Source organism: Acipenser ruthenus, chromosome 21 (assembly GCF_902713425.1).
Source record: "Acipenser ruthenus chromosome 21, fAciRut3.2 maternal haplotype, whole genome shotgun sequence".
In the NCBI taxonomy this organism is placed as follows: domain Eukaryota; kingdom Metazoa; phylum Chordata; class Actinopteri; order Acipenseriformes; family Acipenseridae; genus Acipenser; species Acipenser ruthenus.
Window position 1 is genome coordinate 28,246,161 of NC_081209.1, and position 24,183 is coordinate 28,270,343.

At 40.7% G+C, this 24,183-nt stretch overlaps 1 protein-coding gene across 2 annotated transcripts in view; it reads left to right on the forward strand.

Annotated features, from left to right (window-relative positions):
- Window positions 1-17,162: 17,162 nt before the first annotated feature.
- The window catches only part of LOC131699159 (immunoglobulin superfamily DCC subclass member 4-like), a 53,965-nt gene continuing 46,944 nt past the window's right edge, over window positions 17,163-24,183 (forward strand). Inside the window, exon 1 of one of the 2 annotated variants that reach the window (XM_058995434.1) lies at window positions 17,163-17,868. In XM_058995434.1, coding sequence (XP_058851417.1) covers window positions 17,799-17,868 — 70 coding nt within the window. In that variant the 5' untranslated portion in view covers window positions 17,163-17,798. The remainder of the gene's footprint in view (window positions 17,869-24,183) is intronic. The other variant, XM_058995433.1, reaches the window with a different exon arrangement.

The following is a 24,183-nucleotide window of genomic DNA, read 5'->3' on the forward strand; positions in this document are numbered from 1 at the left end:
CGACGGCATCTGGAAACAAATAAGTCAACCCTAGACAGTTGCCCCATTTGAATATTGAACTAGTTTTAGATTTGAATTCAGTGTCACTAGATGGAGCTGCTTTATAACTTGATGGATTTCTGAAAAAGCCAATGCCAGAAAGTACATTGAACTACAGATTCATTTCAGTCTTTATCAGAACAATTCCAATGGTGAGGGGTCAAGGGTAAGGCAGCTGACAAACATGAAATTACAGGCGGCTTTGCCAAGGAAGGCTAATACCAGTCATTATTTGCAACGTGACCTCTTCGGTGGGCTCATGAACTTGTGAAGTAATTAGAAAGGCTCCTTTCAGAACCTTCGCCTCGTTTGCTGTGATTGCGCATAATTAACTGCTGAGACAACCTGCATTCATTGCGTCCAACAAATAGACACAGGTATGAACGCAGCTCAGTGTACTGTAGATGTGAGGGAGAGTTTAAAATAGAGCCTTTCACCTCTGGGGGGCCTGGGATCCAAACTGCCTTAAGTAACAAGTGAAATTAGTATAATGCTCTTAAATTAGCTTCAGTGGACAGCATTGTCCTCTATATCACAGGCCTTGAGCAAGAGTTACAATAATGAAGATAATGGTAATAATGAACTCATGCGTTCTTGAGATGAGGAAAGTGGGGTTTTTCCCCATTATTTTGTGGATCAAATATGTTCACAGTTTATACGTTAGTTTGAAGTCTTATCTCTATAAAAAGGGCAGGCAACTCCATTTCTTTTGAGGAAATACCCAAACTTTGGACTGGAGAAAACGTTTAGTCTGTACTCCTGAGTTGTTCATCTAGACTAGAGCAACTACATTTGAAAACACTTCTAGTACCTGTAATGAATAAGGATATGTCTCTGTCTGAATTATAATCTGAAGTCCTAATACAGTCATAACTCATTCAGATGGAAAAGCAGGGCAGTTGAACCCGGACTAATGTCGAGCTCATCCTGAAAACAAAGCAGCTTTTGATACAGGAATGGTTTTACCTAACCATTGATGTTCTGCTTTTTGTGGAAAAAAAGACAAAAGGCTTTGTAAGGCTTTCTAATGGCATCCCTCGAATCAGAGCAATTACAAGCCTCTTAACAGGCTGTCTCGGTTTATCATGGAAATGCTGTCAGCTGCGGAGAGGTATGTTATCAACATGCATGTTATCACTGGAATGGAAATGATGAATGAATACCTACCCACCGTACACCACAGTGACAAATGAACGTTTACCCAGGCTCTCAGCTCCAAATGACAAAAAAAACAAAAAAAAACAAACGAAAGAGGCATGGCTTCTTAACCATTTATCACCCTATTTGCAAAAGTAAGAGGAAAAGTAATTCCTACAGCAGTTCTGTATTTTAGGGACATTGCGCTTCATTGCACCGTTTAGAGAAGCGTTTGGTCCCTGTTTTATTTGACTGCTAAGTGGTGTAGCACTGAAATCACTGGGGGTTCTTTGTATTAGCGAGTCTAAAGTTTAAAGAAGGTTTTAATACACACTGGCTGACTGAACAGACGGTTCATTCCTAGGCCCTCCTCCATGTGGACGTGGCAGGAATGGACAGGATGTTTAGCCCCGCGGCAAGTCTGCAGCAAAAACACAGTGATTATAGTAAATGCATTATTTATGCTTGTGTCAATAAAAACGCTTAGGAGGGTTCAGATTTCAATAAAAAATGGCGATCAAATCAACCTAGTAGAGGGTCTGCCTTCCATATTAAAGACCCAAGGAAACATGATAGCAATGTTACAGTTGTATTATTACTTTTAAAGAGTGTGGAAATGCAAGTCTAGGAAAGCTACGCTTGCAGACTGTGCATAATGTAGCTGTTAAATAACAACATTTATGATAACTGCACGCACTGATTTAACAAATGCATTACTTAGCTTTATCACAGTTGCTGTTTGTTTTGTCGTTTGGTATTTTTTTAGAAGCCACCATTCGGATAGCATTACCTGAATAAACACTAAATCCTAGGGTTGGTTAAAACAATACAGTGTTTGATTCTGGAAACCTCATTGTACTTCTAGGAAGGTACAGAGCAGGACATTGCTGATTTTTCTACTGCAAAGCCAAACCCATGGCATTAATCCTTGGGGTCATTCGGGCACCCTTGACAAGTGAGTAGTCGCTTGAGATGCAGAAGACTACATCTCCGAATGTGAATTCCAAGTGGCTACTAAATAATATTTCATCCTCATCACACTACATCACGTAAATGAGGTTTTTTTTTTCAAACAGTGTCACTTTGTTTGTCGAGTCCCGGTGATTGATGGACACTAACGAATGATGGACGATGTTAAAATGCTCAGTCCTTTCCCTTACAATAATGAATGACCCTGCCATGAGATTACAGAGCTTGGAGTAGTCCAGTGAGTGTGCGCTTGCACGGTCAGCATTGTTTCATTGAAGGAAAAACCCATATAATGAAGCAGAATGTAACGTGTTGACATTTTTCCTAGAAATGAATTCCGATGAATACAGTGTTTCTGTTGCCTGCACTGTTTGTTTGCATGCGTGTTACAGAACGTGGACAAGAGTCCTCCAGTGCCATGACCTGGAGTGCCATTCAGGGTCACCTTGAAAAATCTGCAAGAGGAACCGCGCTCATCAAAAGTCATTATCTGCACCCGTCCATTTCGAATTTGATTCATCAAAACGTTATTAGGTGCTTCATTTGACTGCATATCATAATTCTTTTTTAAATATCACAACTGCATAAAAAGTAACACTTACAGAGTGGTGCGCTGTCAATTATGCTATGCTGCTTAAATTAATATGCAAAGGAAACATGACCAGCTTGGATTAAGAAATGGTCATGTTTTTCTATACATTCCCCAAGTCAGAATTTTTCATAATTCAGATCTTATGAATAAAAATAAAAATTATGAAATCTGTATTATGAATATAGAACAGTATTTTAGTAAGTGAATTGTGATTCCTAAGCTGAGGGAACACAAGGACACTGTTTCAGGAACAGTGGCTTGAAACCTAGTTCCGAGATACCTTGTTTGAGGCAACTTTGCTGTATCAAAATCTAAGTCTCCCCCGGTGTGCCGTACCGTGGGCCTGAAACCTAGTCTCCTGGAAGCAAGTTCCAAACCACAGAGTGGCTTCATGTCCCCTCAGCTCCAGGCTGGTTAGTATCATCTCACTATGAAGCCCTCCCTGCCCCTGCCCCCTGCTTCAGGGCTTCCTGGAAATACTGTGTGAGACTGGCAGGTAAGCAGGATACAGTAGGAAACCTTCCTTCAAAACCAGAGACCAGCTTTATGGAGGACATTGCAGCCCTGTAAAACACAAAGAGAATGAAGAGCATCTATAACCAAACTGACATTCATCTTGTTGTTATGCTTGGAGAAACAGGACATGTTACAAGTAGCCAGCCTCTAGCAAAACGAGCCTGGAGTTCAGAAAGCATTCACAGAGGTGAGGCTCCAGTTAAAATCAGTCCATATTCTAAGAATATGTCTTTCCAGTCACCTGTTTCAAGCAGCCACCTGCCCTTATTTTGTTTTTCAACAATAGCGGCAACTTTAAGGAGCCACAAACGTTCCCATCCCCATTTGATGGATGGCTAATTCATTCATTTAAACAGATTAGTTCCAGCTGTTATAAATAGAAAGGAGGTTATCTAAAACTGAAGGCTGATTTCCATGCACGCAGTGATGCTATAGTGTTGTGGATCTTGTGACGGTCAGCTGCGAAAACCACTGCTGCAACTGATTAGCAAATCATTACTAACAAGCAGCCCTGTTGAATCAGAACAGTGAAAGCTGTTAATTCAGAAAATGTCATTTAGTCAGGAATTCATCGCTGCCTGGGGCTAGGACACAAACTGGAAACCTGGGTTCAAATCATGCTTCGATTGAAACTGCAATGAGTGAGCAGCCTCTTGTGCACAGCAGTGTGTTGCCAGCAATACACAACAAAATGAGATCCAAAGCGGCAGATCACTAGAGGGCCCTGGCGCTTTCTTTCTTTCTGTACAGACTTTGTTCTAGTCAATGTTACATACATATATATATATATATATATATATATATATATATATATATATATATATATATATATATATATATATATATATAGTGATTGCAATAAGAAGTATTCAGAATGACTGCAGACATCAAACAATGTGAAAGTAAAACAAACTAAGCCAGTTTAATTTGAAGCTGCTTACTATTTAATTTAGTATTCTTTTTATTTATTTTTTTGACTGTCAAGACAATCAGGAGAAAATGCGCACAGGACTGTGAAGTCTCTTTCCTGTGTGTCTGAAAGGAGCTGAAAGGGTCTCTTTCACAGAATGGCTCCCTGAACTCTGCTGTGACTCTCCCTGAACATGACATGAAGCTGAACCCTCAGCTCAGCCACGGGACACCAGCAGCAAACCAGAGCATCCCCTTGGGGATAAGAACCACAGAAGAGGGCCTTCCCTTTAATAGAACATTGGAATGAGCTGTTATAAATATAGCCCAATTAGGGTAAAGGCCCACAAGGCAATGCTGCGCTTTAGTATAAATGTCTTAAAGGCAAAGTGATTTTAGCCACCAATCTAAATTACAAAAGCAGCACATTTGATAATTAGATTCTCACTGTCCTTAATATTCATATTAATCCTAGTTAAATGAAGAAAGCTGAATTTCCACTTGAAATTCAAACACACTTTAATGATATGAAAAGCAGAAGGATAGAGCTGAGCTTTAATAATGCATAGAGGACCTTTACAAGTCTGTGGACGCTTCTCGGTTGTAATACAAAAGTGATTTATTAGGCATCCGATAAATAAAACATGGAGAAGTCAATACATCATGCTGCAGAAAAATGAAAACCTGTTAACCTGAAATAAATAAGCCCTTCAGTAAATGAAAAAGAAACGACAGATTGTATAAATAATACATTTTCAGAATTACTACGAATGCTTGGTGCAGCGCTTTTGAGCACAACATGTACGCTAACTATCTGGGGCAACATTCCTGTCAAAGAGTTTTGACTTTGTTTGTAACTTGACAAACAAAAAGACAAAGATTTGATGGGAATCCAATTCAAATATCGGGGGGAAAAGTGATTCAGAAAATGCCAAGATGCAACTACAAATATAAAGGTTTCATATGAACTTGCTGATCATGCCGTAAGCACTTTGCAATGTTTTCTGCATCATTGTGTATTAATGGTTTTCTTCATTCAAGTGAAGAACTAATCATGCTTAATATGTACAAGGTCAGTCCTCAAGTTGAGCCCAGCATGTTAAACTCTTCTGCTGATGCTTAATCACTGATTGGCAGCACACACAATGGATTTGAATGAATATCCTGTAGTAGATACAGGAGCACACGGGTACTGTCAGGGTACCTTGGCTGTGCAGTGGATTCTGTGTGTTTCTGTCTCATACTGTTGTAATGGCATTGATGTAAACATGCTGCCACTGTGATACCATTCTACCAGCGGATCACAGCATTATCACAATACCACTACAGTGGATAATCTACACAGCGTACCATTACATTAATAATGGTATATGATATGATAGGAATATGATAGAAATGAATAGTTGGCCAGGCCTTTCACAGAAAATAATTACCAACGCCTGTCGGGATCTCTTGCAGCAGCATGTGTGAAACCAAAGCATTGGTTATATAACAGAATACTTTTCAGGAGTCGAGATTTGAAGAGCCAAGATGAAACGTCACACAGAATTGTCTGTCTATGAAAAGTACCACCTGCCACCTCGACCGAACCCCCTCCTTTCATCACTTCCCTTTGAAAATCAGGAAGGATTGTATGTGATTGGCAAGACAGATAAGTGCTAAGAGCAATACTTAGTCAAAGGAAATGAATCTACTGTACGGTACAGGGTGTATGAGTCATGCAGTTTATAACGTGGTACTTTAATCTCTAAATATACATTCGTGAGAAATGGAAACAGTCTTAAAAATGAAATGATACGCTCTAGATGTCATTTAGATTTGGTTGTAAGTTCATCAAATCCAGTATACACCACCAAGTACTGGGACACAGGGTTTATTAAGAGTAATGCTAAACCCACTGGAAGTAATCACACTGGACAGCATCTACATTTCACCCTCTGCCTTAACAGCAATCCCTATTCGATATAAAAAACTTGCTGAATAACTGGAAGCCATGACATTTTCTCCCACCTCAGAAACAGCTTTTCCTCTAGCAGCCCCTTCCCTGGCTGATGATGTGGAGGACATACTTCACAATCGATGCAGCTTCAATCATGGAGGCTCCAGAACGTGTGCAGAAGAAGCTCATACAGGGGACAGCTGTCAGGTTCAATCTCAGCGCTCCTCTTGTTCAGGTGGGGAAGAACAGCAGGGTGGCTGTACATCAATGCAGCTCTGAATATCCTCTGAAGTGCTCATCAGAAGAGAGCTGTTATATTCCATGTGTTCATTAATCAGAGAGGAGCCGGCGGACACAGCTCAAGGATAGCGCAAGTCCTCTTCCTGAACCGCACATGGAAGCATTAAAGACTCCAGCATTAAAGACTCCAGCATTAAAGACTCCAGCATTAAAGACTCCAGCATTAATGGCTTCTGCGGGCACCGTTTTCACCTGACCTTGCCAGCTGGCATCCATATGGCCAAGGGTGATAAAGCGTCTCTTCTAATTAGCTGCTCTGTCTTAAGTAAAGATAGGATCAGTCATGTCAGGTTTAAATTCAGAAACTCCATCTGTTTGCAGTCACACCCACCACCCTTTGCATTAACAGTACGAGCAACATAGAGGCTGCCAGATCTTATTTAAAATAAAAAAACAACCTTCACCAATCTTTCTATGGATATTTGCAGAGATATGTGTATATAAGTGTTGACCACATGAATGATAATAGAGTGTTTTAAGAGAATAAGGGTTTAAACTGCTTCTATACCAGGAGCAAAATCCCCCAATAAAGATGGAAAACATCTAATTTTTATTGCATATAGAATCTTATTCAAATCCCCTCTAATTTTTTTTTTTTTTAAATTTTTTATTTAGTCGTCGCCAAGGTTTTTTACCCCAGTTTTCTCCCCCATTTGGAATGCCCAATTATTATTTTTTATCCTGGTTCACCGCTGCAACCCCCAGACGACTCGGGGAATGGAGGCTGAAACACGCATCCTCCGAAATGTGTTCCTGTCAATCCATCATTTTTCGCACTGTGGATCCACAGCGAAGCCACCAGACCTATAGTGCTGGAGGACAACACAGATCTGAATGGCTCCACTGCAGACCCGCAGCGCCCTATCAGCCGCTGGTGCACGATGAACCATGGATTGCTCTGCTGACCTAAGCCCTCACTGGCACTACAGTACGTAACAAGCATGTGTGCCACTTTTGAGTTTAGAGGCTCCAAGTGGATCTAGCATGTACTGTCATGAACAACATAATGTGAGTCCATGAAGGTGCTGTATGTGGGGAGAGAGTGCAGGCTGCATGCTTCCCAGCCAGTTGCCTTGTTAGGAGCTCCCTCCTTGGTCTCTCTTCTACCATCTAGCAGACCTGCTGCACTGCACCTTACACCTGAGCGCTGATCCACTTGGATGCCTGGTGAGTGGTGCTGAAACTCTAAAAGGAAGCGCTCATCGCAGCCGCTGTCCAGGGTGCTGAACCAGCCCAACGATCTCAACTCCAACGTGAACTGAAGTGGAGACCGCACTTTATTTACTACTCTTTATAAATCTCCACTGTACAGTATTGATTTGTAATTTTTAATTTGTATGCCCTGTGCTCTGGCAGTTTGTTTTTGATAAATGTAAAGCAGTTCTACTTGATCCTGTTTGCTGAATAAACACAGCTAGGAGTGATTTAAGTCTATTGCAGACAATACTTTTCTTTGTGATGCATGCATGCCTCTACAGTTTCAGTATTGGGATTGGCACAGGACACCAGTGTTATTAACACCCTTGCTCTTCATATAGAGAAGGATCACAGCTCCTAGATTTAACATCTCATTCAGTAGGACAGCACATTCTACAGTGCTGCCTAACACCATGCTGGTGGAGTGACTGAGGCCTGGGTTTAACATCTCATTCAGAAGGACAGCACATTCTACAGTGCTGCGTAACACCATGCTGGTGGAGTGACTGAGGCCTGGGATGTCCATTCATTAAAGGTAAGTTCATTATTCCAGTTGCAGGGACATGCAACATGAAACTATATAACTTAACAATACAACGAAAACAACAGGTGTAATTCCAGAGAGTGTGACCTTACCAAATGAAATAATTTGTGACTTGGAGCACAGTGGAGTACAGGGCCCTATGTGTCTTCACAGAGCCACCAACATGAATTGATGCACTGGTTCACCCATCCAAGTGCTGAAGAGGTGGCTGTTTCTATTCACTCCTTTGTCATACGTTTACCATTTTGATTGAAACTTGCATGGAAACAACACGCCATGTTCAACCCCTGTCCACTGATGATTGCGTGTCCTTCATCATATCTTTACACTTTGTCATCCATGCACTGAACATGCCAACAAACACCATGTATTTTCTTTCACACAAACCTCATTCTTCAGGATGTTTATCAGCACTCCCCACAGCGATGAATCCAGTACCAGAGCAGAAAGCCTGATTAAAAAACAGCAGCGGAATTAGTAATATCCTCCAATCCCCCCCGTGTAAAAGGGGCCCATTCATGGCGAGGGACGGCTGTTTCAGAGAGGATTGTTTCTTTGTGTTGGATTACTGAAGTGAGGGCTGCTCTACAATAATAGCTCTGTCAGCTAGATCTTTGTTCCATGCTGCTTTGCATTCTGTGTTTGGTTTTCTCACTAGAATAGGCCTTTGCTGCTCTACCAAGGAAGTTTTCTTTTTATTGCCCCTGTCGTGTTTTTCATTTAAATTTCCATTAGATACAGAGCAGATTGCCTGTTTTATTGTACTGTATGCAATGCTAGATGAACATATGTTTTATTATTCCAGTCAGAAGGTAATTTATACAGATGACCTTTGGTGGCACTAACCTGGTGTGTCTTAATACCAGTTATATAGGGTTAAATAAATGACAGACAAATAAAGAGAGAGGCTGGCAGACACACAGAATCTAATGAATACAGAAATGTCTATTGCCATGCTGCATTCCTGTTAGACTAGGCTGCAATATGAATTTGTCACATGCTATGTTTGAAATCTGTTGCTTCTGCTGTTAAGGCTGTGGTCTGCTTGTGGCTGAACTGAGGGTTTCAGTGGTATTCAAAAAACATCCCCATGGTTTCTTTGGATCAGCAAAAAAACATGAAGAAGCCAACGCTGTGGATGGCACATATCCTTTTGGGTAACAGGCAAAAAAAGGACGTCTGAATTTCAGAAGGGTTGCTAGGAATTGAACCTGCTTTAGCTTGATAATTACATGCAAACATTCAGTTTGAATGCTCTAGCAATGCTCTAACATTGTGACCCACGAGTTAGAGTTCAGGGGTCGATCCACCTTTGTGAAAGGCTCATTTACAACAGGCCCTGTGGTGCTGATTAAAAAACACACACGCAGTTAAAAAATAAACAAAATAATACCAACTGCCTGGAATGGAGTGATGAGCACACTCCTCAGGGGCACCCTCTTAACTGTATCTTATTTCCAGCTCCTAATCGCATGTGCCTGTCTGATTTATTCATGCATGCAACACTATACTAATTTGTACACTGAACGCACATAAGCTCTCTATGGGAACATTATTGACTGAGGCTGTAGATCATATCTTCCAAATGCACATCTATGCGAAAGTCATGCATGTTGGAACGATGGTTGTCAAATATGTAGATTAAATGCAAAACAGCCCCATCAGTAGACGTGGACCTCATTTGACAAAACAGTTCCAGTATCCTGGCCTTATTCCATTTCACTTACAATACTTATCACAGCTTGTTAGCACAACTTTACCAAATAGACACACACAACTTTAAGCCAGTCCATTGAAACTTATTAACACAGGTGGGTCTCCAGTGTCTTAACCAACCTGGCCACTGGCTGATTTAAAAATGGACATGGTTCAAGCCTGGGCTTACTTCGTACTGTCACGGGTAGGTCAAGTAATGTATAACAGCCTAGCTGTTTCCCTGTTTTTTTTTTTGGTACAAAATTGAAGAGAAAGTTTGAATCTTATTTTACTACAACCTACTTGGTTACTAAAGCCTACTGCTGAGCTGTATGCATGCCATGAAGCCTTTGATTCTTGTAAATGAGCATCTCACCCACCCAGACTTGAATCTTTCAGTCAAATCCTTTCATTTACCCAAATGGGAACTGCTTCCTGCTTACACTCAAGGGAATCTATTATAATATAATTCCATTTAAGTAAAGCGTTGGATCCCCCAGAAAGCCTCTAATTAACGGGAAAGGGTCAGCGAGTACATTTCACGTTGAATTTCAGTTAATAGGTGGTACTGCAAGCTAGCAGACACACAAAGCTTTAGATGGCTTAGATCTGTTTCTATTTCTGTGACAATGGGATATCTGCGATCCACAGCAAAGCGGGACTGGCGATACCGGGAGTTGACAGAAACACATTTTCTAGATTATTTTTCTGAACGGCTCAGTGAAATTGACATGGGAATGGGGATGTGCTCTGCATTGCAGAACAAAAGCTGCTTTAATAACAGGGCCTTTAAAAAAACTGAGACACAGTGGCCCTAAATGGAAGACTTGACTCCTGTCACAGCAGCCCATATCCTGTCAAGAGGATGGCATGTCAAGATTCACAAACAGACGACAAGGTTTCCTGCAGTGCTGGATATCGCTTGACTTGACACAGCTTCTTATGTGCTGTTATAAACTCCTGAAGATTTGCCTGTCACTTTTATATGTACATTTATTTAATATTTCTTATTGATCTAAAAATCTATATTTTCTTCTAGTTGTGGGTAAAGTAGACAGTAAATCTCCTAGGGGAAAAATAACTGAATGAATTAAGAAGTCACGGTTTTGTCAACTGGAGCGTTGCTGTTATCACTCAGATTAAAATGGCAATGCACAGTACATAAGGAAAAGAAAACTTTCTCTTTGCTCTTTACATTAAATATACTGTCTATATAACTTTTTAACACTTAATGGCAGTTATCAGATTTTTCTTTGCTAGGTCTAAAAAACTCTCCGGTTCCAATATGCCCCTCGTTTGTACTCTAATTTCTGCATTGTTAAAAACAAATAATTGAAAAACAAAGACTGGGTGACCTAAATCAAAGGTACCAGAATGCAGAACTTTCTCTGTACCCTTGCACTTGAAATATCTGTAGAACCTGAATGTAAAAAGGGAAGATTCTCAGTACAATACAAGATAGACCAATAATAATGTTTTAAAGCTGATAAGAAAATTGATTTCAAATAAACTGTTCGCACTGAGGAGGTAAAATAAAAGTCTTAGTGAACTACCATCATCATGTCTAAAATGGGGTGAGGTCCTTTAGCTGCTCTGCTCCCTGCCTTTGGAACTCTGTCCCAAGTCCTAGCAGGAATGCTGGCACAGTCGAGTCTTTAAAATCACATTTAAAAACAGATTTGTTTGTGTTAGCTTGTTCTTGAGCTGGATGATTGGTCAATAGCTTTCTTTCTTTTTTTATTTGATATAAAAATAAATTGTATTGTATTGTATCACATGACAGGAAATGAGCAAGTCAGTGTTAAACGGTTTCAATAACAATTGAAGACAATGCTTCAAAATAATTTTTATTGCAGAAAATGTCAGCTCACTCCATGTACCCCACATGTAAAAGATTTCTCCCATTCAGTTCAGTCACCTTCATGAATATTCAGCTCAGAGCAGCCCAGGCAGGCTTTTGAAACCTCTTGTTAACACTTGTACTAATGGCATGCACCTTGAATGGAAAGCTAAAATACAAATAATAAGCTTGTTAGCGGGACTCTCCTTGTGCAGCTTACACAGCTTCTATTGAGAGGGACACTTGAGGTGACACATTGCTGGGGCACAGTGGAGCCCCCTTTCACCAGCAAGTGCCTTTTATTTAGTGGGATTTAAAATCTAGTTCTAAGCTAATTAGGGTAAGGGTTGGGCCTCTTGTGAAGTATTGGTTATAGCAAGTATAGAATGGTCTCTGCTCATGCTTCCTTTCACCCTCACAATAGAGCAGTTAGGATCCGAATGGGACGGGGAGGGGAGGGGGAGTACGGTATTATAAAAGCATCTGATTGATCAAGGCCTTTATGCCAAAGTGCATTTCATTTTGTGAATGGAAAATAAAATAGGGCAACGCAGGAGGTGCAAGTTGCTAAATATGCACTAAATTGGCCTTCTACTGCACAGTATGCTTTATGTTAACAGCTCTGTTTTATTGCTGAACATGAAAAATAAGCATTTAGTAATGAAATGGATTTGATTTTTTTTTTCTTTATTATTTATTGTTTCCATAACTATTAAAGACTGAGACTGAAGATTGAAGACTGAGACAGAGATTGAAGAACACTTCTAGTCAAATCATTTGTCTTTGAACTTCTTAAGTTTCTCTTATGATTTCTTTATTGTTTATTTAAGGAAGTTGTTAATGGGGTAGGTCATTATGACCCAGATTTTCAGAACGTTTTCTCTCGTTCGCACAAGTCCATTATTGTTTTGCTCTTGTCCGTTTGACTCAAGTGAAGAGCTTTTTTATTCTTTCTGCCATCACGCTATAAGTTCACTTCCTGTATTACAGCCTGTTGCTGAGTAACGATGAACACACCTGAATCAGGTTTTAAGATATAAGATTATTCATTTTAGAGAAATCATCAGTGCAATATTCTCTTCCAGATCGGCTCCTGTTTACTGGTTCTGGGACACATTATTAGGATTCTGCTGTCTCTAGAAAGTGCTTGTTTCTATGGATACCACCTAAATGGAGCTTTCCTATGTCACCCCACCATTAATTACAACAACGCTTCTAAAGCAAAAAAACAAAATCCATGATAAGACTTTTTTTTTATTATTATTCAACATTTGACTTGTGCAAACATTATTGGAAACGGAATAAACCTATTTATTTTTAATCATTTGTATTTATTTTTTAAAATTATTATTATTTAAATGGTAACTTACCCTGTACATAAACCACTTCTTCAAAGCTTCAAAAATCAGCTTTTTTTTTTAATTTCACTCCAGTGTTGGACAAACACAGCCATTGAAAGAGCCGTACACCACCACCTGCTCATGGGGTGCCAGCATGTCATTGGGCTGCAATGAAAAGACTCCACATTTCACAAGAGCGTACTACTGTTGCACAATCCAACCTCAGTTTAAAAAAACAACCTTTTCACAGTATTATCTGGAACTGTAAACAGCGAATCATAAGATCTAAAAGAAGTGAAGTTACTTTTACTGAACGCACATTTCGTACTCTGTACTGTATATGTCTTCTTTGTTAAAGCATTTAAAACAATAGCTGCACCCTTTTTCTATATATTTTCATTTGGTACAGATACAATTTGAAAGCCTACCACTTCATTCAACACGCCATTGCGTAAACAAACCCACCAATTTAAAAGATTAAAAAATCTGTTTGTGCTTCAGTTCTTAAAAGTCATCATGAATTAATGGATGCTGTTTGCGTTTCATTTGAATGCAGGTCATCTGTCTTTCTAATGCTTTCAGATTCCACAACCAATAACCATTAGTAATGGAATAAAAATGGTCAAAGATGTAGGCGTCCCGACGTACAACCACTTATCTTTTTAAAAGCTTTGAATCACTTGAATTGGCTTTCATTAAATGGGAATTCATGCAGCAGCAATTAATCAGCCACATTGCATAGGAGACACATCTTTTCCACTGTTAGCACATGAAATTCAGAATGAATAATCTCAACCACAAGCCCCTCAGTCACTGCCAAAAAGCACAGTTTTGTTGTAAGCACTTGAGCTGTCAGTTTTCTCGGCCTCATTAGCCTCTTTAGATCTACTGCATGTGTGCAAACGTTTCTGCTTTTATCTCTTTTCTTAATAGTTTTTTTTGGGCTGACATATACCAGAGTATGTGGTGTGGTTAAAAAACCAAACCAAAAAAAAAAAAAAAAAACCCAAGGAAGAACTACAATTCAATTCCACCGCTTCCACAGCAGTTTTGTCAGAGAACTCGTGTGGGGTAGCAGCATCAGTTGCTGAAACAAAGATTATGCCCAAACTGTTTATTTTTTCATTTTAGTTACCAGGAGAAACGTAGCTAGTCTTCTTTTAACTTTCCGAGCAACTATCCCCAGCTATCAAAGTGTAACACAGTAGTTTCAAACTCCAGCGGTCTGAGCAAGTGCAGCAGTAGAAGTCTGATCGACTCTGCTTCTTCGTTAGGGGTTCTTGTGGGTCCCCCTGTTCTAATACTGAGCTTGCTCTAGTCCAGAGCATCAGGACCAACATACGCAATACAGAAAGAGCCTGCCTTTCAGCAGCGTGCAATTACAGCATAACAGTTTTGACAGTTGTATTTAAAGGAGCTGTGTTTTATGTCTTTTCTAGTTTATATTTGATGGTTTTGTCCTCGCCTCCATGGCAGTATTTGTTCCTCCACTGGTCTGGCACGATCAGCTGTTCCCTTATGGCTGGAGCCTGCTCCTGTGTGCCAGAGAGCTGTGCACGGAGACCAGCCAGAATCCCGACAGTGTCACACTGATGCTTCTACTTCCCTTCTTCTCTCCTTATCAAAGGCAGCTGCTCGCTCCATCACCAGGGACACCGGCTGACCCATTTCTGAGAGCTGTCGAGAAATCTGTCACCCCTCCAGGTGTTCTCAGATCCTGAACCAACTGCCGATGTTGGCAAGCACGCCTTTCACAGCAACAGAAACGGCAACACACCAGTCAGGTTTGCTTTTAAATGCTGTACAGTTCTGTACTAGCACTGCAAAATAGAAAGCCAGACTCTAAAGAAAAAAAACTAGAACACCTCCTGTATTTCATTCTAAATGTTTACTCTGCTATACAATGGTTAAAGTCTTGCTAAGTGTTGTAGCCAAACATTTTAATCACAGACATGGTAAAAATATTGCAACAACAAAAAAAGGGTCAAGCATAGTTAATGCATTTTAAAGGAAGTTAAATTGCTGTATAAATATATCAGAGTCAATATCCTTGTTGTCACACCAATAATATCATTTTTATCTGTTATCTTGCAGTACCACAGTGCCACCTATAGACCTGCATTTACTGTGTTGTTCTCTGACAAAGACTGTACAGCACTGTAAAGAAAATGTAATTCATGGCATAAATAAACTTCTTTGGTACTCTAAATTTAATTTAGTGTTAATTTCGTTTTTAGTCGATTTCCAAAGGGACAACAAAAAGTAAAAAAGCTTTATGTCCAGCAATTTATAGCATTTAAGAAGTGGCTTTTTCTGATCTCTTTAGAGTACCCTGGTGGTATGTACAGTACGCACGTCTTTATTAAATATATATATATATATATATATATATATATATATATATATATATATATATATACAGTATATCTTTACAAATGCAATTAAGATACTGGTGTGCAATTCGTATGGGATCCTTATACACATTGACCCACCGCACGTATAAAGGCTAATGGCTAACGGATGATAAAAATAAAGCTGAATCAATTTTACATATATATAAAGGCAGCTGGCTCTTTGAGCTAATATATAGATACTGTATACTGTGTATTTTTCTATTCAGTTCTGTGACAGTGTACCTGTACGGGCCAGGCAGATGAGGTCACTGTTATTTTACTTTCCAGTTGGAGTTGTGAACCCTGGCAGGACCGCTGGGTAATGTGTTGGAGGAGGGAGGCGGGAGGGAGGGTAGCCTGCAAAGGCCTCATGCTGCTGACATTTGTCAGGGGAGCCTGTGACAGGATTAGGTCAGAGAGAAGTAATGAAAATGATATCAGTACTGCAGTGGCATCAATCCTCGAGCCCTAATGAACCTTCGACATGCTCAGCATCAGCATCTGAAAGCACATACTAAGCAGTCTACAGCACGCATTGTGCATGAATATATTATTATTTGTTGTCGATAGGAAAACAGAAGTCTGGGTAAGTTATTTTATTCCCACAATGAATAATGAATCATGAATGAGAAATCAACCAATCACAGTTAAAATTCCAGTTAATCTCTGTTCCTGTGTAAAGATGTCATCCTGTGCATAGAACATACGGCAGAATTGTAAAAAACAACAACACTTTTACAGAGCTTTAGTATGATGTTGCTTTGGCAGTGGTGTGCAGATCCCCACCAGTTCCTTTGGTATGATGTTGCTTTGGCAGTGGTGTGCAGATCCCCACCAGTTCCTTTGGTATGATGTTGCTTTGGCAGTGGTGTGCAGATCCCCACCAGTTCCTTTGGTATGATGTTGCTTTGGCAATGGTGTGCAGATCCCCACCAGTTTCTAGAACAGAGATGGCCAAAGTTGGCCCTTCCCGGTCTTTGTTCCAACCCTGTTCTAAATTATTTAATCGAACCAATTAAACCATCCAGACCCTGAAGTAGTTAATTATCTCATTTTACCTGTTAAACCTGGAGTGGAATGGACCTCTAGGGCTGTGATTGGATACCCCTGCCCTAGAAAGTACAATGACAAAAAGTCAAGCAAACAAAATTGTTGTCTAATTGCTGCAAAAATAGTATCCATGGCTACATGCACAAAGCATAGCACTGACAAAACAAAAGCGCCCTGAATGGGCTTCCTGACACCCTGCCAGTGCATTTCCACCACACTGACATTTCCATCAGAGCGAGGTGACACATCTACCAAACTCACTCCCGCCATGTTCCTTCTCACACCTTCAGGGCATGTTTAATATGCAGCACAGACAAAGCGGGCAGCGGCGCCACCATTGGATAGCAATGCTGGTATCAACACATTTTAATTTTCATCCAGGGCATGCAAATTTAGTATTGAGGGCTGGGAGAAGCTCTTGCAAAGACCACCGAACCAGTTCCATCTTTTAGTTTACCAACTGCATCCTCTCTCTAGTTTCCACTGCTCCTTGTGTTCTTTGTGAACAGCTGTACAAGCCCAGGGGCTGCCCGTGTGCTGCCAGCACTGTGCCAGAAGACTCTCCCAGCAGCTTTCTGCAAGCCCAACATGCACCTGGAGAGACAGCATGCATATTCCAGGCAATGGTCTCACCAGAAAGCTGATAAGAGGGGGGAATGGAGCACAAAAAACACCCCCTACCTCTTCCAGCAAACCAGTTACTAAATCCTACCTGGACCCATGACAGTATAGCTATTGGTGGAGTTTATTATTGGTGTTATTAACCTGTTAGCTAGGGCAGTGGATTTGAGCAGGCAGGCTTCTATATTGTTTTTACAATTCCAGGCAGGGTCTATTTATCTATCCATCAATATCATGAATTATAAAGTACTACTGTATGTCCATGTAATGGATGGTCCCCTCTCTCTATATTCCCTACGTTCCCTAGTAATACATATTCAAGCACAGTGCGGAGTACAGAGGACGGACTTCTGCGTTCACTGGTGAGCATACATCGTACTTGAATTGTGATATGGAGCGGATGAGAGGCTGCTGCTGCGCGGTGTTCCATCAGGCTTGCTGTGTAAAAACAGCACGCTGCTGGGCGAGGAAGAAAGGGGGGTGTATTGCTCTGTTGGCAGCGGTTCAGGCGTCTCCAGTGGACACCTAAAGCGGGACTTGGCTCGGTGTAACTCTCACACTGGGACATTCACACAAGATGGCGATGGATTGGAGAGGCGGCTCTCTTGTAACTGCTACTGTTACTTTAAAAAAAAAAAAAAACTATATAAATAAATAAATAAAAAAATAAAAATCCTTGCACTTTTTTTTGTTGTTGCTGGAAATCAAAGGGTTTACATGGCGCTGGACGGTGTCTGCTTTCTCTGCCTCGCTTCTCTGACCCTCGCTGCTCTTCTGACCGCGCAAGGTAACGGGGATATGTCTGAATTTCAGGTTTATGGGTTGCTGTGTGTGATGCACCAGAGGAGTTCTGTTGCTGGGATAGTCACCCCCTTTCGGTCCCTGTCAGTGCCCCTTGTAATGGGGTTGTTTTGCAGCAGAGAGGGCTGCGCAGTATTGCTTAACGCTGTCTGTTCTCTCTGCTTGTTACTTGTTGCAAAACATAATGGGAGTTTATGTGCAAACTCACTGTTTTACTAAAGATTCCTCCTATGTGCTAGTTGGCATGGCACTGTGCCACATGTTTATGGTCTGTGAACGTCAGGCAAACCGTTTGTTTTTTGGAATGCAATTACGCGTTCTTAGTTTGGGGACCTAGTTTTCGGAACGTGTTTGTACAGTTTTCATTTTTAGTAAATTACACTGAATACTTATTATTGTTATGCATTTTGATCTTGTGATTATAATTGATTGCTTATTATTATTATTATTATTATTATTATTATTATTATTATTATTATTTCATTGTATTTATTTATGTATGTATTATTCCTATAGTAACACACACACACACACACACACACACGCACACACACACACACACACACACACACACCCGGTATAGCTTGTTCTTCAGAGCTTGTAAAACAGTGTCCGGATAATAATGTGAGATTTGAAAATCTGTGCCAATTGTATGCCATGTGCCCGGTGTTTTTATATCGAACAGAAAGGGGTGTGTTTGCGATTGCTGCTTTTTCCAGCACTGTTGTTGTTGTGGAGTAACGGCGTGCCAAGGAGTACCCAGCCAGCCAGCCAGCCAGCTAGCCGGTCGACAGACCGGGAAGGAGGGCGGGGGAACAAACCAGCCTGCACATTACATGACAAAGAAAAGCGAACTGGACCGCAATAGCTATCCTTTAATGTTTATTTGTATATAGTTGTATATTACTTATTCTGTAACTGTGGTTTCGTCTTTATAGAATGCAAACAGCAGAACAGAATCTGGAATTTTAATGCTTTTAATTTGTCTTTTTCTTGTTTTGCAACATATACGCTTCTGTTAATTTAACGATGGATTTGCAAGCACCTTCTAAGCGGGATGAATGTACATTTGTAAGGATTTCCATAACCGCACATTATTTCAACGCCAAAACATCCATGAAAAAAAACAAGCGCTCGCTGCAGCAGATAGACCGAGCTTGCTGGTCATACATACATTGAAGTACCCTGCGAGTCTCTTCAGCGCTGCGTAAGCAAAACGTTTGCGATGGAATACACAATGATTCCGTGACCCATTGTAATAAAGACTCATTTACGAATCTGTTTAATATTAATTAAATCGATTGTAAAAGTAAAACTAGTGTCACAGTTTTTACAGTGAAATATCATTCCTTCGTGTTCACTGCATTTTCCCATAGTTCTGTGCTCTCTGCTTCTGCAGTAACCAGGTTTTGTTGCCTTGCCAGTTTGTTTACGTTTGTGACCACTCTGTAAACGAAACCGCTGTCACCCTGCTACAACAGTACCTGCAGTGAGGTCGGCATGTCCTGTAAGCTTTATATTTGACCAGGGATGGAAGAAAAGCAGGAAGAAAGGTTACTGGTACAGTACCATGTTTTCTGATGTGATAAGCTTTTCCAAGAAATAATAAGTGCAGTATCCAGGGTTTGGGTCACTTCCTGCTTTTCTCTTCCAATTCCTTTAAAAATCAATTCCTAATCCCAATTTCAATTTATTCAAAGGAATTGGAATTGAAGCCAATGTAATTGACTTGCAGTGACTTCAGTGTAAGTCATTTTGTTGACTGTGAGAAGCTCATTTAAACAGAATATTGCTAATTCCAAGTTTGATCAGTGTTGTGTTGGAATTGATTAAAAGGGAATAGGAATTGGAATTGACTCAGCCCTGGCAGTGTCCATACTAAACACTACATTCAGTTTTCACTTGGTGACCCACTTCTGTTTCATCCCATTGGTATCTGCCTGAAATGAATAGCACAGCTACACTGGATTAAATTCTGCTGCTCCCAATACCTTAAAACGACAGCTGATCTTCTGTTAAACATATATATATATATTCGTTTATAATCTAGCATGCTAAAGCAGAATAAATCACTTATTTTTACTACTGCTGTATTCCATATTAAGCATGCATGAATCAACTGTGTTTATTCACTTAGATAACCAAAGATTAGTTCCTAACATAAATCAAACGAGCAGCAGGTCAAATTGATAATCTGCAGTCAAAGTGTACAGGCGAAAAATAGACATTATGCAACCTGGAATTGGACCCACCCAGCAAATAAACATGGCTTGCACTGTGTGTTTTGTGACATGGGACATGCAGTAAAGGCAGTGAGCTTCTGTTAGAGTTCCAGATTGAAGAGTGGCACTGATGGGGTGAAGCCTTCTCGGGACTGTGCTTCTCATTGCAGTGAAGGCAGTTATAAAACAAAATGTAAGAATGCAAGGCACCTCAGCATCCCCATTACCTAGCATGTGTGCGTGTGTGTGCGTGCATGTGCGTGTGTCTCTCTGTCCCCCTGTAGGGGCATTTCAGTACTCCATTAAACCAATCAGATCTCAGCGCTGTGCTGCAGAAGTAGAGTAGAATGTTCTTTAATACATAATGGCTTTACTCAGCCCAGCATATTTATCAGTTGTTTTATTGCCTAATAATCCCAGGAGTGAACATTTATTGGCACTTTCATACAGCCTGCATGCCATATTCATGAATGCATTTGACAGAATCTGATTTTTGTTTTTGTAATGGAGATATTAAAATAGCCTGGTGGATTTGAAGCTCGTACTGTAGCTGGCCAGTGTTTGTCTTGCTGACGAGTCTAAGTGTTCCTCGGATATGTTATCAGCTGAAGTGGAAGTTGGAATTGGAATGGATCCGAAGTAGAGCTAATCTCATGTAAAATGCACACAGGCTTTTCTTGTACTAAATGTTACACAACTGGTGCTTGCTTCACTCGTAACCCCTGTCTCCCACACCTTGCTGCATGAGGCAGACAGCTTCTTTCTTAGGTGGCAATTCTGACTGCCATTATAAGAGCCAGTAAACACGCTGGGACTGTTTGGAAAATGTTGGCTGGGCATTGTAAAGGAAATGCAGCTGAGTTTTGTTCAGAGGAGGAGATCCAGGGAGGGGGGTTGGGGGTTGGGGGTTGGGAGTTGGGGGTTGGGGGGGCAGTTTTGCATGCCATTAAAAACAAAGGGCTTGTTTTCCATCTGAAAGATCAAATGAAACGCTTGTCATTCAGAGAATTCATGCACATTTAATACGGAGGGCTCGGAACTTTGAAGTGCTTCCTAGTCATCGCAGTATTCTATTTTTTTTTTTTTTTAATTTGCTTGTGTTTTGTTTAGCCCATAAAATAATGATTGTTTTCCTGTTCGCTATCCGCATGCTTTTGCAGTCGTGCAAGCCTTGATGCTTCGGAGAAGGGAGTCAGCGGCTGTTTGCTGGCGGAAAAACAAAATGCCACTGTTGCTATTGAGCTGTTTGTCACATGGCTCCCGCTGTTCTCATGGAGAAAGTCACATGCATGCAGATTCATCCAGCCTATTGACTCTCTGAATGCTCAACCTTTGCATTCATCTTTATCTGTGTGTTTTTAGCACTGGATGTGTTGCAAAACCCGGGTTAGAAACGTAACCCTGCACCCAGTCGTGGGTTTTGTTCAGGTTTACTATTGAAATCGGCAGATGAAATCCGCACAGAACTGATTGCACTTAACAGAGACTGAACAGGTCTACTGAGAGTTGTTCATTCTTGTATGCTATTCACATTACCTATATAACGAGCAATCGTCACATTTTGAAAACGCCATAGTTCACGGCGATCACATGGTTTCAGTGCATGTTGATCCCATGTTATTTAGGAGCTGTGGGTGTTCTTCTGGTAGAAATCATGCCCTCACCCCCGCCCACCACTAAATGGATTGTGCGGTTCTCTAATGGGTTGTCTACACAGTTAATTATGTAAAGACACTTGAAATGCTGTAATTATGTTACATTATGTTAATGAGCTGTTCACTTAAAATGGATTAGCATCATCCCAGATGTGTGTGGAACATTGACTTCAACCCCAGCTCTTCTTTCTCTTTTATTTTGCCCTTGCAGTTGCAGTTAGCATGACTGTGATCGCATTTAAATCACAAGTCATTTGTACAGTATGGGGAACGCCTGTGCAGAAGATCCAGGCTTGTTTGCAGTAGCTTTTAACCTCGTATCACCTGCATCCAGTAAGCCAAAAAAGATATTGCTGATCTGTAATGTATTAACTGAGAGCTGAAACAAATATAACGTTCAACTGTATGGCATATCTCTTTGGATTCTAATTTGTCAGAGTTCAGGATTTCATTTGCCTCCTGTCTGGAGGTACAGTACAATACAGTATGATCCTAGAATAATATATGCAATTAGACTTTGAATAATATATTTTGAAAGGCTTTTAGAGCATTGAAAAGCCCTTGTTTGTCCCAGAGCGTCCCTAGTACACGGCAGTACAGCGCTGCTATCAGTTTTGTGCTTGTAGTTTGCTGTCTAGTTTAGTTGAGTTCATCTCTTCCCCTTTATACAGTGTGTCTGCTTGCTGTGGGTTGGGTCTGGCATGTTCCAAGGAGATAAACAACTAAAGATATCTGAAGAATGGCTGTTCGTGAGCAGATCCCGCTGCACAGCACATGCTATTTGTGGAGGATGTTTATGAATCAGATAGCGCTCCCAACAATATTTTCAATGGGGTGTCACATACTTGCACCAGGATGACACTGCAGAGTGTAAGCATAGAGGGGGAAGTAAAAACTGAATCAAAGAGCTGCTATTTCTGATCATTGCGGTGTGATAAATAAAACTGCTTTGAATCCTGCTACTTCAGGGCTGAGACCATCGCTCTCCCGTTTCATTTTCTTCTGCTGCACCGTCTGGCCTTGAGCAGCAACGTGTGTGTGTGTGTGTGTGTGTAAAGACAAGCTAATAACTTGCTGGTGTCTGGTCCCTTTCATTATGCGGTTGTGTAAACCTGTATTCTGTCTTTCTTCTGTAAACCACAATGAGGAGGAAGATTTAAAGCTGCAGTAATTGCACGCAGTTAAACCTCAGCGGTCCTAAGGCTTTTCCTCGTCTACATTTTTGGGGATTTATTTCAAATTGAATTATGTAAAAGGGAGGAAAACCCCATAGTGTATGTTGCCTTCGTTGTGGGGCTCTCCTATATTCCTAGATAGTTTGGAATTGCATTGTTACAACAGTAGCTGGTTTTGTAATCCTCCTTCCTCACTTAAGCAGCAGGGTGGCTGGGTGTGCTCTTGTTAACCCTACGATAGCAATGTTAAATTCGGCTTTCACCAGACATTTAACCCAGACTCTACAGTTGTTGAGAATTTTGCATGGATTATTATTTTTTTTTTAAAGGTTTATCTTGATGCTTTCTAAACCACTGTAATTGAGTACTGTGCAGTACAGTGAGTGAAATTTAAACAAAACAAAAAAATAGATGATTTAATGTGTATGGCATTTTAAAGGGTTAACCCACTGTTTAAACAAAGGGGGTTTAAAGTTGAATCTGTTATTATAGTTAGTCACAGCCTTGCTGTTACAAAAGAATGAGCGAGTCCACGCAGAGGTGCAGAAATCCACACCGCATGTTTCGTGGAAGACCTCTCCCTACCTGACTGCTGTGTGTCCCATTCCTCCAGAGACGCACACAGCATGGACTCTACCGTTTCCAGTAGGATATATCACAGGAGCTTTCCTTGGGGAAAGTGAATTTCCTCAATGTTCACAGTGAACTTTGGTGTCGGGTCGGTAGGAACTTGAAAGCAGCAGAATCCAGGTTTGTGTTTTGGAATCAGTCCAGTACACGCTGTATGATTGAGGAGGCTGGGTCATTTGAAAGTTCTCCCTGGCTGCTGCTTAGGTTTTTGACTCCTGGATTGGTGTCGTTAAATTATTGATTCAGTGGTTTGCCTTCAAGCTGATTAATGTCATGGAATGTAAACAGGTGGAATATACTTTTGTCACGTGAAAAAAACATTAGAGCACTGAGCTTGTTGTAGTAAGCCCAGCTCCCATGTACTGTACAAGCAATATTTGATACTTCTTTTTTTTCCCACTCTAGGAACTAGTATTACAAAATAGTTTTGTTTGTAATACCGTCTCCAGTATCACAGTTCCATTCTGAAATCGTTCTGCTCAGTGAATACAATAAAACATTCGTTCATCTAACCTGTCGAGCAACGCCCATTCACTATGCACAGTAGATCCCCTGAAGCACATGGTAGAGCATATTTTTTTTGTCTAGCACTGACCTTTAGCTGCCTTAACGTAGGTAG